At 45.9% G+C, this 13543-nt stretch overlaps 1 protein-coding gene across 3 annotated transcripts in view; it reads right to left on the bottom strand.

The window, feature by feature from the left end:
* Window positions 1-13543, bottom strand: part of LOC130382524 (apoptosis-stimulating of p53 protein 1-like) — a 109291-nt gene that overhangs the window by 3267 nt on the left and 92481 nt on the right. For all 3 annotated transcript variants that reach the window (XM_056590327.1, XM_056590326.1, XM_056590328.1), the window contains 10 exons: window positions 13205-13444; window positions 11220-11417; window positions 10564-10714; window positions 10353-10390; window positions 10016-10147; window positions 9264-9469; window positions 8474-8611; window positions 8168-8301; window positions 7833-7999; window positions 193-392 (listed from right to left, as the gene is read on the bottom strand). In XM_056590327.1, coding sequence (XP_056446302.1) covers window positions 193-392; window positions 7833-7999; window positions 8168-8301; window positions 8474-8611; window positions 9264-9469; window positions 10016-10147; window positions 10353-10390; window positions 10564-10714; window positions 11220-11417; window positions 13205-13444 — 1604 coding nt within the window. The remainder of the gene's footprint in view (window positions 1-192; window positions 393-7832; window positions 8000-8167; window positions 8302-8473; window positions 8612-9263; window positions 9470-10015; window positions 10148-10352; window positions 10391-10563; window positions 10715-11219; window positions 11418-13204; window positions 13445-13543) is intronic.

Genomic DNA, 13543 nt, shown 5'->3' with positions numbered 1-13543 from the left:
CTGCACTGGCGTTAAACTGGCAAGTATTTAGTCAGATGACATTGCTCTATTGGGTTCAGTCCGGTGTGTGTGTGTGTGTGTGTGTGTGTGTGTGTGTGTGTGTGTGTGTGTGTGTGTGTGTGTGTGTGTGTGTGTGTGTGTGTGTGTGTGTATATGTGTGTGTTATCTGTAACGTTACAAAAGTGTCATTACCCCAAGGAGATTCCTTGGCACGTATCCCTGGCGGTCGCTGAGCCGCGCCCACCACCACTCGGTCTCCAGGTCGTCAGAGCGCCGGAGGACGTTGAGGGCCTCCCCCTCGCTGAAGGCCAGCTCATCGGTCTGCTGGGCGTTGTCGTCCCAGAGGCCGTAGGCACAGCCCTTGTTCATCACGCCGAGCTTCTCCTGCACACCTGCAGTCAGAGGAACACCTCTCTGGTTATCTGGTCATTATTCCACTGGGTTGAGTGTGTGTGTGTGAGTGTTTGTGTGTGTGTGTGTGTTTGTGTTACATTTTACATTTGTCTTTAGGAACATTGCTGTAGGTTATCCTGCTGTTGTCATTGTTAGCATAAGCTGTAGCGTCAGCTGTAGTGTCAGGACCCCCCCAAAAGGCAGACACCACCCTAGATCATCTGCCTTTTTAGGCAAAAAGAATGTACGCGAAATCAAGGAAGAGGTTGCGGCTAGCGAGATCCCAACAGAACAAGATGGAGGCCTCGGAGAGATGGCAACTTTGGATACGTGAGGTGATGAGCGAAGTCATGATGGCGGGGATGGCAGCACTTCAGGCCAAACTGAAAAGAGATCTCTTCGAATTCCGCACGTGCTTCCGAGAGTATATTTTAAAACAAATGGATCAAATCAAGTTTGAAATAAACCGGAAAATAAGAGACGCAGCAGGTCGGATAAAAAGGACAGAGAAGCGAGTAGGGGAAATGGAGGAAAGCATGGCCGATATGGAACAATGAGACATCGGAGTCAAGGATACTCACACCAAACTACTGGGTAATCAACAAGCACAGGACAGCGTATTGAAAAAGAAAGAAGCCAAACATTTTTCAAAGCTGCAGATGAAATGCTGTATCTGGGCACTTTACTCCTCTCCCACTGCAAGAATGAAGGGTGAATGGTAGTTCTTTGACCTCCATAACTCTGCAGCATGGATGCAGGCAGGGCTGTCCCACTAGTCCCAGTCTGCCCAATTTATTTATCAAACCAATGGCCCAAGCAATACGACAGGAGTCAGATCTGAAGGGTGTATCTATAGGTGGTGTGGAGTATAAACTCAGGTTATGCTATTCAACTACACCCCCATGCAAGAACGCACTTCAAAGTATAATTTCAAATGGTACTCACCCCATATTAAATATCTAGGATTAAATCTACCCAAAGATGTATCACATAAAAAAATATATATATGATGACCTGGATGGGTGGGTCTTGCTCCCTCTCAATTTTGGTAGCAGAATCAGAACAGTTAAAATGTACATCCTCCCAAGGTTATGATACATTTTCTTATCACTCCCAGTACTCCCTCCAAAACTATTTAGAGAATGGAATATGATGCACATAATTTGATGCACACTTCTCACTAAAAGTATGGGCAGTAGTGGTTAAACGTTTTCAACTCCAAAGAGAAATCAAACTGCTTAGATGGCCGGCATACGACCCTGACTTTACACCAGCATTGCAAGATTTTAGGTTTAGATAATGGGTTTATTCTGGCATCACTTCCATACGCAAGATAGTTAAAAACTGGGAGATTAATAGTTTCGATGATCCGTGCCAGACATATGGGTTGGGTTGGAAGGACTCTTACAGATAGTTACAGCTTTGTGATCATTTGGGTAAAGAGGTAAAAGGTTCTAATCCAAGACAGCCACCAATTATCAGTGCAAAAGGTCTTATAAGCAAGTTGTATGGCATCATATCGCTGAATACGGACACCACAGACTATGTGAGGGAACGATGGGAAAGGGATTTGGACATTGAAATAACTGAAGATGTGCAGCTGAATGCATGGTGATCCTCCACCAACTCCCTGACCTGAGAGGCAAAAACCTGATTCGCTTTTTTATTACTCTATAGCAGAAATCGAAACAAATTGGAACTCAGCTATGTTGCTGGAGGGAATGTGGGGAAATGATGGTTGATCATGCTCATGTTTTTCAGATTCAGACTTTCTTGAAGGAAGTAGTGACAAGGCATCCGTACCAAATTCACATCCCTATATCTTGGACATATAACTGACGGGATAAGTAAAGAAGATCCTTACCTCCTAAAGATCTTGTTGGCAGCAAGCAAAAAGGCCATACAAAATACTAGCTTCAGAAAAACTGCCAGATTGCTGGTCTCTTTGTTTATATTGTTAATAACCTCTGAGAACAGATGACCCACTCCATACGGCCTCATAAAGAGCTGGGAGAAAGACGTGGAAAAAATTCTATCCAAAATTGATTTGGATAGAATGGAACTCAGAATGTTGCTGGAGGGAATGTGGGGAAATTATGGTTGATCATGCTCATGTTTTTCAGATTCAGACTTTCTTGAAGGATGTAGTGACAAGGCATCCGTACCAAATTCATATCCCTATATCTTGGACATATAACTTACGGGATAAGTAAAGAAGATCCTTACCTCCTAAAGATCTTGTTGGCAGCAAGCAAAAAGGCCATACAAAATACTAGCTTCAGAAAAACTTCCAGATTGCTGGCCTCTTTGTTTATATTGTTAATTACCTACATCTCTTAGAACAGATGACCCACTCCATACGGCCTCATACAGAACTGGGAGAAAGACGTGAAAAAATTCTATCCAAAAGTGATTTGGAGAGGGCAGCCACTCCTGCTGCCCTCTCCAACGCTTACTCATCCTCAAACACCCCCAGTGGCGGTTCTGCATTGAATCACACCCTGGGCGAGACCCACTCCAAGCGCCCTAACCCTCTATGCCCCCCCAACCCCCCTGCCCCCCCCCCCTGGAAAATAAACGTAATTTTTTTGTTGCCATTTTTTATCCTAACAATATCCTAACAAAACTTATGTTTCTCAATTACAAGAAATTTGAGGTGTGACTGACTTTAGCCCATTAATTCCAATAGAGTAAAAAAAAGCACGCTCACATTTTTTTTCTTTGTAAAACGTTGCCCCGAGTCTATTTTTAATAATGTGATTGTCACATTAACTATCTATAGTTTCTGTAGGCTCTCCGACAATTTTTAGTCTGTTGACCTCAAATTTTGGATAATGGTGGTCGGCGATTCTAGCTGAGTTTAACGTCTCATGCAATGTTGGGGCAGGGCAGCTCAGCGATCGCATTCATCCCTATGTTTATCGCTTAACCCTGCAGGCTTCAAAAAGTATTTCAATCCACGCTAACAGTGGATCCCCCGTTCCCTCACTTGTCCGTTCGATTTGGGAAGACTCAGAAGTGAACTGTCCCTGCAGGGGCGCCTGCAGCCGGAGGGGGTGCCAATTCCCCACAAAGTGATATGATAGATAATAGAAAACCGCTTTGCGGCGAAGATAAAAAAATTTTGACTGCTTGTGCCGCCCCCCTTGTGTCATGAAATAATGGCGCCCCTGGCGGCTGCCCGCTTCGCCCGTGCCTAAAACCGCCACTGCACACCCCAAGGCCATCGGGGGAGGAGGAGGGACTGGACTCCTCTTCCCGCCGATGTGGTCCTACCAGGTCCTTCCACTAGAACACTTGGCCAGATCAGCATTTGAACCCCACGCTGTAACTGTCACCCTTCCTATCAAGCTCTACATTGTGCTGATGTACCGTCCTCCAGGTCCCCTTCGTGACTTCTATGACGAGATGGATGCCCTTCTCAGCTGCTTTCCTGAAAATGGCACACCACTCGTTATCTTTGGCGACTTTAACATCCTGCCAGAGAAGTTGCACATACCTGAATCCACCAACTTTTTCGCCACCTTTGACTTAACACTATCCCCTACTCCTCCCACAAACAGGGCCGGGAACCAACTTGACCTGATATTCACAAGGTCCTGCGGCACCTCTGCTCTTTCTGTTACCCCGCTCCCCGTGTCTGACCATCACTTTGTTGCTTTTTCTCTCCCCTGGAAGTCCTCTCCCCCCCTCCTCTGTACTCCTCACACTGTCACCAACCCTTTACATATGGAGTCAGAACAGTCTCATTATTAATGAATGCACAGAGAAGGATTCACAAATGTATTTTGTGATTTATATATAAATTACTCTCTTCTCACAAATACATTTCAATGCACACACAAATGGATATCGGCATGTATAAATGTAAAATAAATCCATAAACAAAAATAAGTTTCACAAACATATTTCTGATCCACACACAAATATGTCTTGTTTTAAATAAAGGTAATATAAATCCATAAATATATTAATTTAAAAAAGATTTGCAATTTTCATCAAAAATGTTGGATGTTGTTACATTTATGTACAAACTGTTAAACTTGAATTTACAAGACGCTTTTCATTTGTGAGCTTGTTTGCATTTGTGTGTGAAACTGTCTGCATTTATGTGTGGATTTTTGAGACTCTCCTGACGTCACTAGATTCACAAATGCATTTTTTTCAACAAGGAACTCTCTGTAGCCAATCAGATGCCTCCCTCGTTTTCAGCCAATCACATGGCTGCAGTTCCGACCTCTGAGTCCAGCCTCCGAACCTCCCGGTTCTGTCAAATGTCTACTCTATCGGAAAGAACATGGTTTTTTGAATGATCGTACATAACAATCTCTAGGTGGTGAAGAAGTAAATGCTGCGTCCCGACACTTTTTCCATCTAATTTCGACTGGGTTTTGGGATTATCGGTGCCGTTAAAGTAGTAAACGGCACCGACGTAAAAACCCAGTCACAGCAGTCATGTGGTTGACTGAAAACGAGGGAGGCATCTGATTGGCTACAGAGACTTCCTTGTTGAAAAAAATGCATTTGTGAATCTAGCGACGTCAGGAGAGTCTCAAAAATCCACACATAAACAGTTTCACACACAAATGCAAACAAGCTCACAAATGAAAAGCGTCTTGTAAATTCAAGTTTAACAGTTTGTACATAAATGTAACAACATCCAAATACATTTTTGATGAAAATTGCAAATCTTTTTTAAATTAATATATTTATGGATTTATATTACCTTTATTTAAAACAAGACATATTTGTGTGTGGATCAGAAATATGTTTGTGAAACTTATTTTTGTTTATGGATTTATTTTACATTTATACATGCCGATATCCATTTGTGTGTGCATTGAAATGTATTTGTGAGAAGAGAGTAATTTATATATAAATCACAAAATACATTTGTGAATCCTTCTCTGCATTCATTAATAATGAGACTGTTCTGACTCCATACTTACACCACCATCTCTCAAACAAATCTCCCAACTGTCCACCGAAGAAGCTTCCAACACTCTGCTATTCTCCCTCTTCGCCTCTTTGGACTCCCTCTGTCCCTTCCAGTCAGGCATAGGCATAGGCAAACTAGGCGACCACCTAGGTTGCCTATGCCGAGCGACCTAGGGCGGTAAATGCGTTGGGGGCGCCCTCTGGTGGCGCTGTCACGTTAAAATTGTACCGGGGGCGAAAATTGTACCGGCCTACGTCATCGTTTGTATACATCCTGACAACCTGACAACCTGCCCTGCAACAGACGACGCGATGCAGAAAACATGTTTCCAAACGACGAAATAACATAATACAGATAGCTGATCGCTATCTGAATTATGATAGATAGCGATAACACTTGTTTTTACTTTATATTTGTATTGTATTTAATTGTTTAATCGAAACAATAAAGAAAATTGCCCGCGAAACGGGCGATCGCGTCAAATCACGTAGGAAGGTTCTTGAACATTCTATGAAACCTGCTTAAAACACTCAGTTTACTAGCTAAATTCGATTAAACAATTCAATACAATACAAATATAAAGTAAAAACAAGTGTTTTCTAGCGATCCGTTATCTGTATTGTGTTTCAAGAACCCTCCTACGTCATTTGACGCGATCGCCCGTTTCGCGGGCAAAACATTTGTCATTTGACGCGATCGCCCGTTTCGCGGGCAATTTTTTTTATTGTTTCGATTAAACAATTAAATACAATACAAATATAAAGTAAAAACAAGTGTTATCACTATCTATCATAATACAGATAGCGATCTGCTATCTGTATTATGTTATTTCGTCGTTTGGAAACATGTTTTCTGCATCGCGTCGTCTGTTGCCGGGCAGGTTGTCAGGATGTAAACAAACGATGACGTAGGCCGGTACAATTTTCGCCCCCGGTACAATTTTAACGTGACAGCGCCCTTAATTAGTCAATTAAAATATACGAAACAAACTGAGAAATGAGGGGGCACGGGAGCAATCGACAGGGCGCCCGAAACCGTCACCGTAGTACGCAGGACAATGCAACCCACCCCCCCCCCCCACCCGCTCGGGAGACCTGTCCAGGGCACAAGTTGATGTCGAGTTGTCTAGGGCGCTAAAACGGCCAGCGCCGGCTCTGCTTCCAGTCCCCCCCCCCCTCCCCCCCCCCCTTGGCTGTCCTAATCTCTTCGGGCTTGTAGAGCAGAGTTACGGGCAGCTGAAAGGAAATGGAAGAGATCAGACTGTCCTAATGATCTATCTCACTACCTTCACCTCTTCTCAGACTTCACCTGTGAACAGCCAAATCTGCCTTCTCCCAGACCAAAATCAACTCCTCGATCCCCAGGAAACAGTTTTCCATGTTCTCTTTCCTCCTCACCCCTCCCCCTCCCCTCCCTTCCTCCCTCACTACTGATTACTTTGTCGAATACTTTAACCAGAAGGTGAAGGACATCAGCTCCTCTTTTACCCCTGCCACCATTCTCCAACACCCTTTCCTCACCTCTGTTTTTATCCACTTTATTCCTCTCTCCTCCAAAGATGTCAACAGATTAGTTAAGTCTAACCACGCAACCAACTGCCCCCTTGACCCTTGATGTTGCGAACATCACTATGGTTGCTTGATCATGCAGTTTTGCCCAACAACATCTGCAGGATCCGGCCCTTCCTCACGAGGGAAGCAGCTCAGCTCCTGGTCCAAGCGCTTGTCACATCCCGCCTCCACTGCTGCAACTCAATCCTGGCTGAAGAGAGAGTCGCTCACCAGCTTCCGGGAAGACTAAAGACTTACTTGCCACCCCCTCCCTCCTGCGCGTTGTGTGTCCTGCCATTTAATGTACGCACTTATTGTATGTTGTACGTCCTGGAACTTAATGTACCCACTTATTTTTAGTTATACGTCATTGCACTTAATGTACACACTTATTGTATGTTGTATGCCCTGGCACTTAATGTACACACTTATTGTGTATCGTACGTCCTGGCATAGTACTTAGTTGTGTAGCATCTTATCGTATCTAGCTTTGTCTTTCATATTGTTTCACGATCTTCAGACAAATCCTCTTGTAAATCTCTGCTAAATGCCCAAAATGTAAATGTGTGTGTGTGTGTGTGTGTGTGTGTGTGTGTGTGTGTGTGTGTGTGTGTGTGTGTGTGTGTGTGTGTGTGTGTGTGTGTGTGTGTGTGTGTGTGTGTGTGTGTGTGTGTGTGTGTGTGCGTGCGTGCGTGCGTGCGTGCGTGTGTGTGTGTGTGTGTGTCCATGTGTCAGTGTGTCCATGCGTGTGATTGCCATTATCTTTTGACCTCATCTAGAAATATGAAGTGTTTGCAAATGTGGAGAAACGTTAAATATGATCCATCCAACTTAAAATGTTTCCTTCCACCTAAGCATCAATCCATTCCTAGCCATCCATACAACTATCCATCCCGCTCATCTATTCATCCATCTAGCGATTCCTTCACCCATCTGCGGTTTCCACCCACCATAGAGGAACTGGGAGCACTGGGTGTAGCCCTCCTCCATCTCTTCACATTTGTCCGCTGCTGTTTCGACATCACTGATGGTGGTAGCAAAGATGGCTGCCCCAGATTCCACCAGCATCTTACAGAGCTGTACGCTGTTACAAGAGGCTGCGCAGTGCAACGGTGTCCTAGAGGATAGGAGGGAGAAAGAGATTATAGACATCAACAGGAACATTTGACCTGGCCACTGAACAGTTAGCCATAGTATATTTGTCGGTAGCACAATTGGCATTAATACAGTTAGCCACAGCAAAATTTGCCGAAGCATAGTTTAGCTATAGCCTAGTTAAACTAACCATCCATCTGAGTCAGCGGCATTGACGTTTACACCAAAATCCAGGAGGAACTTGACAATGTGATGGTGGCCGGCACAGACAGCGTTATGAAGCGGTGTTATCCCCTCGTCATTGGGCATGCTTGGGTTCTCCACCTGAGAGGCCAGTGAAGAGAGGTCAGAACAAAGAGTAGACAAATGAGTATGTTGGAACAGAACCTTTTCACAATATCCCACGAAACGACTAGACTAAAACAAATCATATGTGCGTGGTGATACTTAAGACCACATTTTGTTACAGTTCCTGACAGGAGGATCCATCACTTGCCTCATATATGATTCTCTGGACCAGGTCGAACTCTCCCTCCAACGATGCATCCAACAGAAGCGCCAGGGGGTTGAACTTTACCCTCAGACTGTGGCCTGTACGCTCCGACGTGGACTTCTTCAAGTTGGTGCGTTTAACCTGGTAAGATGTGTGTGTGTGTGTGTGTGTGTGTGTGTGTGTGTGTGTGTGTGTGTGTGTGTGTGTGTGTGTGTGTGTGTGTGTGTGTGTGTGTGTGTGTGTGTGTGTGAGAGAGAATGAATGTGCATTGGAAGGTGGTAGAGCCAAAGATCAGGAAAATTACTTAATAGTTCAATTAAACGTGCACTATGTACGTTTTCATTAGCGGACACTAGTGGCTGTAGTTGGACCAGACAATTCATTGATAGAGAAATATTCCCTGGATGGATTTACTCGTGGATCTGATTTATTCTTGGGAATCTTTCTAGTTTGATTATTTTTTAAGGAATAAAAAACTTCCGTAGAAAATAACATAGTGCCAGTCCAACTTCTAATAAGGCAGAGATAGGAAAATATTATGGAAACACTGTGGTGAAAATTATTGGATAATATATTCTGAATATTTTTAGAAGGTAATCCGTATAAAAGCTACCATCGGCTAGGTGGACGACCAGGACGCTGGAGCTGGGACTTTGATATGTTGTTTGATATGTTTGATATGTTTTATGAGCAATGCGTTTGGTGAAATTGATTCCTGCCTCTTGTGAAAGGCGTAGGTTTTGTGGGGGAGTGGTTTTCAAAGAGATGGAGATGGGGTGGGGTCTCCACATACCTTGGGTGGGGCGGTGGTCCGGGGCGATGGGGGCGGAGGGGTGGACGGCGTTAGGCCTCCAGGGCTGTGGTTGGAGCATGGACCTCTCTGTCTCTTGTTATTGCTCTTGTCCTCTAGCCTTTGAGGTGACGGAGAGGGGTTGGTCTGCGGGGGCGTGGCCACGCCGCCTGGAGGCATAGACGAGGCCACCGTCTCACCGGCTGTTTCTACAGCGTCGGAAGGAGGGGATGTACAAAGGATGTCTGAGTTCAGGTCATGGCTAACTCCCTCACCTGGGTTCAGGTCATGGCTAACTCCCTCACCTGGGTTCAGGTCATGGCTAACTCCCTCACCTGGGTTCAGGTCATGGCTAACTCCCTCAACTGGGTTCAGGTCAATACTCACTCCCTCACCTGGGTTCAGGTCATGGCTCACTCCCTCACCTGGGTTCAGGTCATGGCTAACTCCCTCACCTGGGTTCAGGTCATGGCTAACTCCCTCAACTGGGTTCAGGTCAATACTCACTCCCTCACCTGGGTTCAGGTCATGGCTCACTCCCTCACCTGGGATCAGGTCATGGCTAACTCCCTCAACTGGGTTCATGTCACGGCTCACTCCCTCACCTGGGTTCATGTCATGGCTCACTCCCTCACCTGGGTTCAGGTCATGGCTCACTCCCTCATCTGGGTTCAGGTCATGGCTAACTCCCTCAACTGGGTTCAAGTCATGGCCCACTCCCTCACCTGGGTTCAGGTCATGGCTAACTCCCTCACCTGGGTACAGGTGAGGGCTCCCGCCCTCCAGAGGGACGGTGAGCCTCGTCTCGTCCACAGGTGTGTGACCATCCTCAGAGGGGATGTTGTCTGTCTCTGGCAAGGGGCTGCCAGGTTGGTAGAACGGGTTGCCTGTAAAAGACAAAGCATGAACCATGATACCATACCATACACCACATTGGTGCAGTCAGTTTAATAACTCCCCAATATACACTGAAATGAAATACTGTTTCACCAACAATAAGTTAAGGGGCTTAGTGCCTGACCATGAAGCCATACTCATTATGTTTAATCAGTGACATAATTATAATATTCATTATCACTGTTTGTGCCTCACCTGGCCCTCCGTCGATGCCCCCGGCCAGAGTGTTGAACCTAAACGACAAAACTTTATTGACACTAACGTAGGATCTTCACAATCCAGTCAGCCATGAGAAAAGGCTTAAGAGCCTCATAATAATACTATCAATAATATATATAATCTAATATATATATTCACATGGTGGCCTTTACCATCCTCGGTTCAACGGTCAACATGAACACCTGACCTCTGGTACAGCAGCTTCTGGATGTGTGGCCCCTGGGGGCCCTCGGGCTCTGTGATGGAGCTGCGCTTCTTCAGGGGCCGAGGGGCGTTGCTAAGGCGACGGCGCAGCACCTCCAGGTCAACGTCGTTCTGGTAGCGCAGTGGGGCGTGGGCTGGTGAGGAGAAGACCAGCGTGAGTCCCTCCACTGCTCTGAAGCACCTTACAGTCAGGGTTTATTAATCATAACCTTGGTTAATGGCCTAATGAGCATTAGTATATGGCATTCAACCCCATTACCGTAGGTTAACATGAACACCATGAGTAAATGATTACTAGACACATTACACTGCGAATTAATGCTTATTACTGCACTAACTAACGGTGGAATAATATACCTTTATTTATTTCAATTCTGTCTACTGTCCTGAACTTTTCACTGGGCACTTTTATTGTTTATTTAGATTCATTCCAGTATATGTGATCATCATCAGAGTCTTGGATCCACTCCTGAACAGTTTTACAGACCTTACCTACTGGGGTGAGCAGCTTCCCTACTGGTGTGAGCAGCTTCCCTGCTGGTGTGAGCAGCTTCCCTGCTGGTGTGAGCAGCTTCCCTACTGGTGTGAGCAGCTTACCTACTGGTGTGAGCAGCTTACTTACTGGTGTGAGCAGCTTACCTACTGGTGTGAGCTTGGAGGGGCTGAGAGGTCGGGGGATGCTGTCCACGTTCGGGGGCAGGTGTAGCCGTCCCTCTACACCACCTCCCAGCATCTCTCTGTCTGCATTCCCACCCGTGCAACCTCCTCCACCCGACTGCTGCAAAGGTACTGGAGAGGGCGGGGCCGAGGAAGGGGGGAGGAGGGGTTTACCGTAGACTGGGAGGCCAGGAGGCAATGGACAGACAGAGAGACAGAGAGAGAGAGTTATAAGACAGACTGAGAGAGAAAGACAGACAGAGAGACAGACCGTTAAAAGACAGACAGAGACACATACAGAGAGAAAGAGGTAGAGAAACAGACAGGGAGATAGTTATAAGACAGACAGAGAGACAGACAGAGAGACGGACAGAGAGTTATAAGACAGAGAGAGGAAGAGATGGACAGAACGATGGTAAGAATGAAAAGAAAGGCAAGAAAGAGAGGGACAGGGACTTGTATGACTGATCCTGATTCGTACAAGTCCCCACATTCATTCTCATTAATGGATGGTCTCTTATCTTCAAGAGAGAGAGGGACTTATGCATGTGGTCTGTAATCTTCCAAATATTATTTCAAATTCTGAAGGTGCTTTCTTAAAGCTTCTCCCTTCCTGTTATTAAATATAGTAACCCCAGTAGTGATAACTGGTTACCAGAGCTGTAGTCAAGACCACTTTTGTCAAGTCCAAGACAAGACCGAGTCCAAAGAGGTTAGAGTCCCAGTCAAGACCGAGTCCAAAGAGGTTAGAGTCCCAGTCAAGACCGAGTCCAAAGAGGTTAGAGTCCCAGTCAAGACCGAGTCCAAAGAGGTTAGACCAAGTCCAAAGAGGTTTGATTCGATTCAAAATCAGGTCCAAGAGGTTTGAGTCCAAGTAAATTCCAAATGAGAGAGACAGGGCCGAGAAAAAAAAAGAGAGACCACTTACTTACCTGTTTATAATTTTTACGTGACGTTTGAGACACAGTATATCCTCTATCTTAAAATTATAAATTTTTACTGTTAATTGTAATATGCAGTGCAACACACTATAGGATCAAATTAGGTAGTATTGTTTACTTTGAGTATAGCTTCTTCAGTTAAAAGTCACATAAAGCTGAAGCAATTGAAACTGATGAGCAGCATGGATCATGCATCGCGCACAGAGTGCGTGAAAGTGGAGATGTCTTGTGGCCTACGATTGGTTACCAGGCAACAACGTCAATGCCCATTCTATTTTGAATTAATTAAACCAATGCCCAATTTTCTGAGCAAGCTCGCTTAATCAATGATTTGGTTTTGAAGGAGGAGTTACTTAGAAAAATATAAAAATAATTATGCATACTTTTTTTTCCCCAAGGCAGCTGGATTCGGTCGAGACCCACTAGAATATTGGTGAGACAAATATTGGCCGCAACGAGACAGTCTGAGTGCAAATACCAACTCGTCCAAGACGAGCCGGAAACACTTGAGTACTGCAGACCTGCTGGTTACTATATTTATTTACTTTATATGCTGTATATACTATATACATATGTAGTCACTACATACTGTATAGTAGTAGTGGCTACATACCTGTAGTTGTGTACCTGCAACTACAAACTGCATTACAGTACGTAGAGGTCACTGAAGGCGCATTCATCATGAGTGTGTGTGTTTATGTGTGTGTGGGTACACGCGTGCGTGTGTATGTGCATGGGTGCTTGAGTGCCTAGCTACCTGTGTGTGTGTGTGTGCGTGTGTGCGTGCGTGCGTGCGTGCGTGCGTGCGTGCGTGCGTGCGTGCGTGCGTGCGTGCGTGCGTGCGTGCGTGCGTGCGTGCGTGCGTGCGTGCGTGCGTGCGTGCGTGCGTGCGTGCGTGCGTGCGTGCGTGCGTGCGTGCGTGCGTGCGTGCGTGCGTGCGTGCGTGCGTGCGTGCGTGCGTGCGTGCGTGCGTGTGTGTGTGTGATAGGGACAGAGAGGGAGTCTGTTTGAGCCTTCTGTGTGTACCTGATCTGACAGTCCTGTTGTTGAGGGAGCCGTAGTTCTTGGTCTGGGGGCCCTGGTTCTTGGTCTGGGGTCCCTGCAGATACATGTTGTAGATGGAGCTGCTGATCATGGTGGCCGGGCCCTTCCTCGGGGACTGGGGCCTGGAGGGCGGGTCCGGGACGTAGGGGCGCACGGCCACAGCAGGGGGGGGCCTGTCGGACTGGGGAGGCAGCGGGCAGGTCTGCACTGGACTGCTGGAGCCTTGGACCAACGGGACAGACAGACAGTAAACAAACACAACACAGCTTACTGGTAAAGGTAGGTACCATTTAACAGCTTACATTTGAGTGTAACTCTTTA

Source organism: Gadus chalcogrammus, chromosome 5 (genome assembly GCF_026213295.1).
Source record: "Gadus chalcogrammus isolate NIFS_2021 chromosome 5, NIFS_Gcha_1.0, whole genome shotgun sequence".
Lineage (NCBI taxonomy): Eukaryota > Metazoa > Chordata > Actinopteri > Gadiformes > Gadidae > Gadus > Gadus chalcogrammus.
This window is presented reverse-complemented; position numbering and strand designations above follow the sequence as displayed.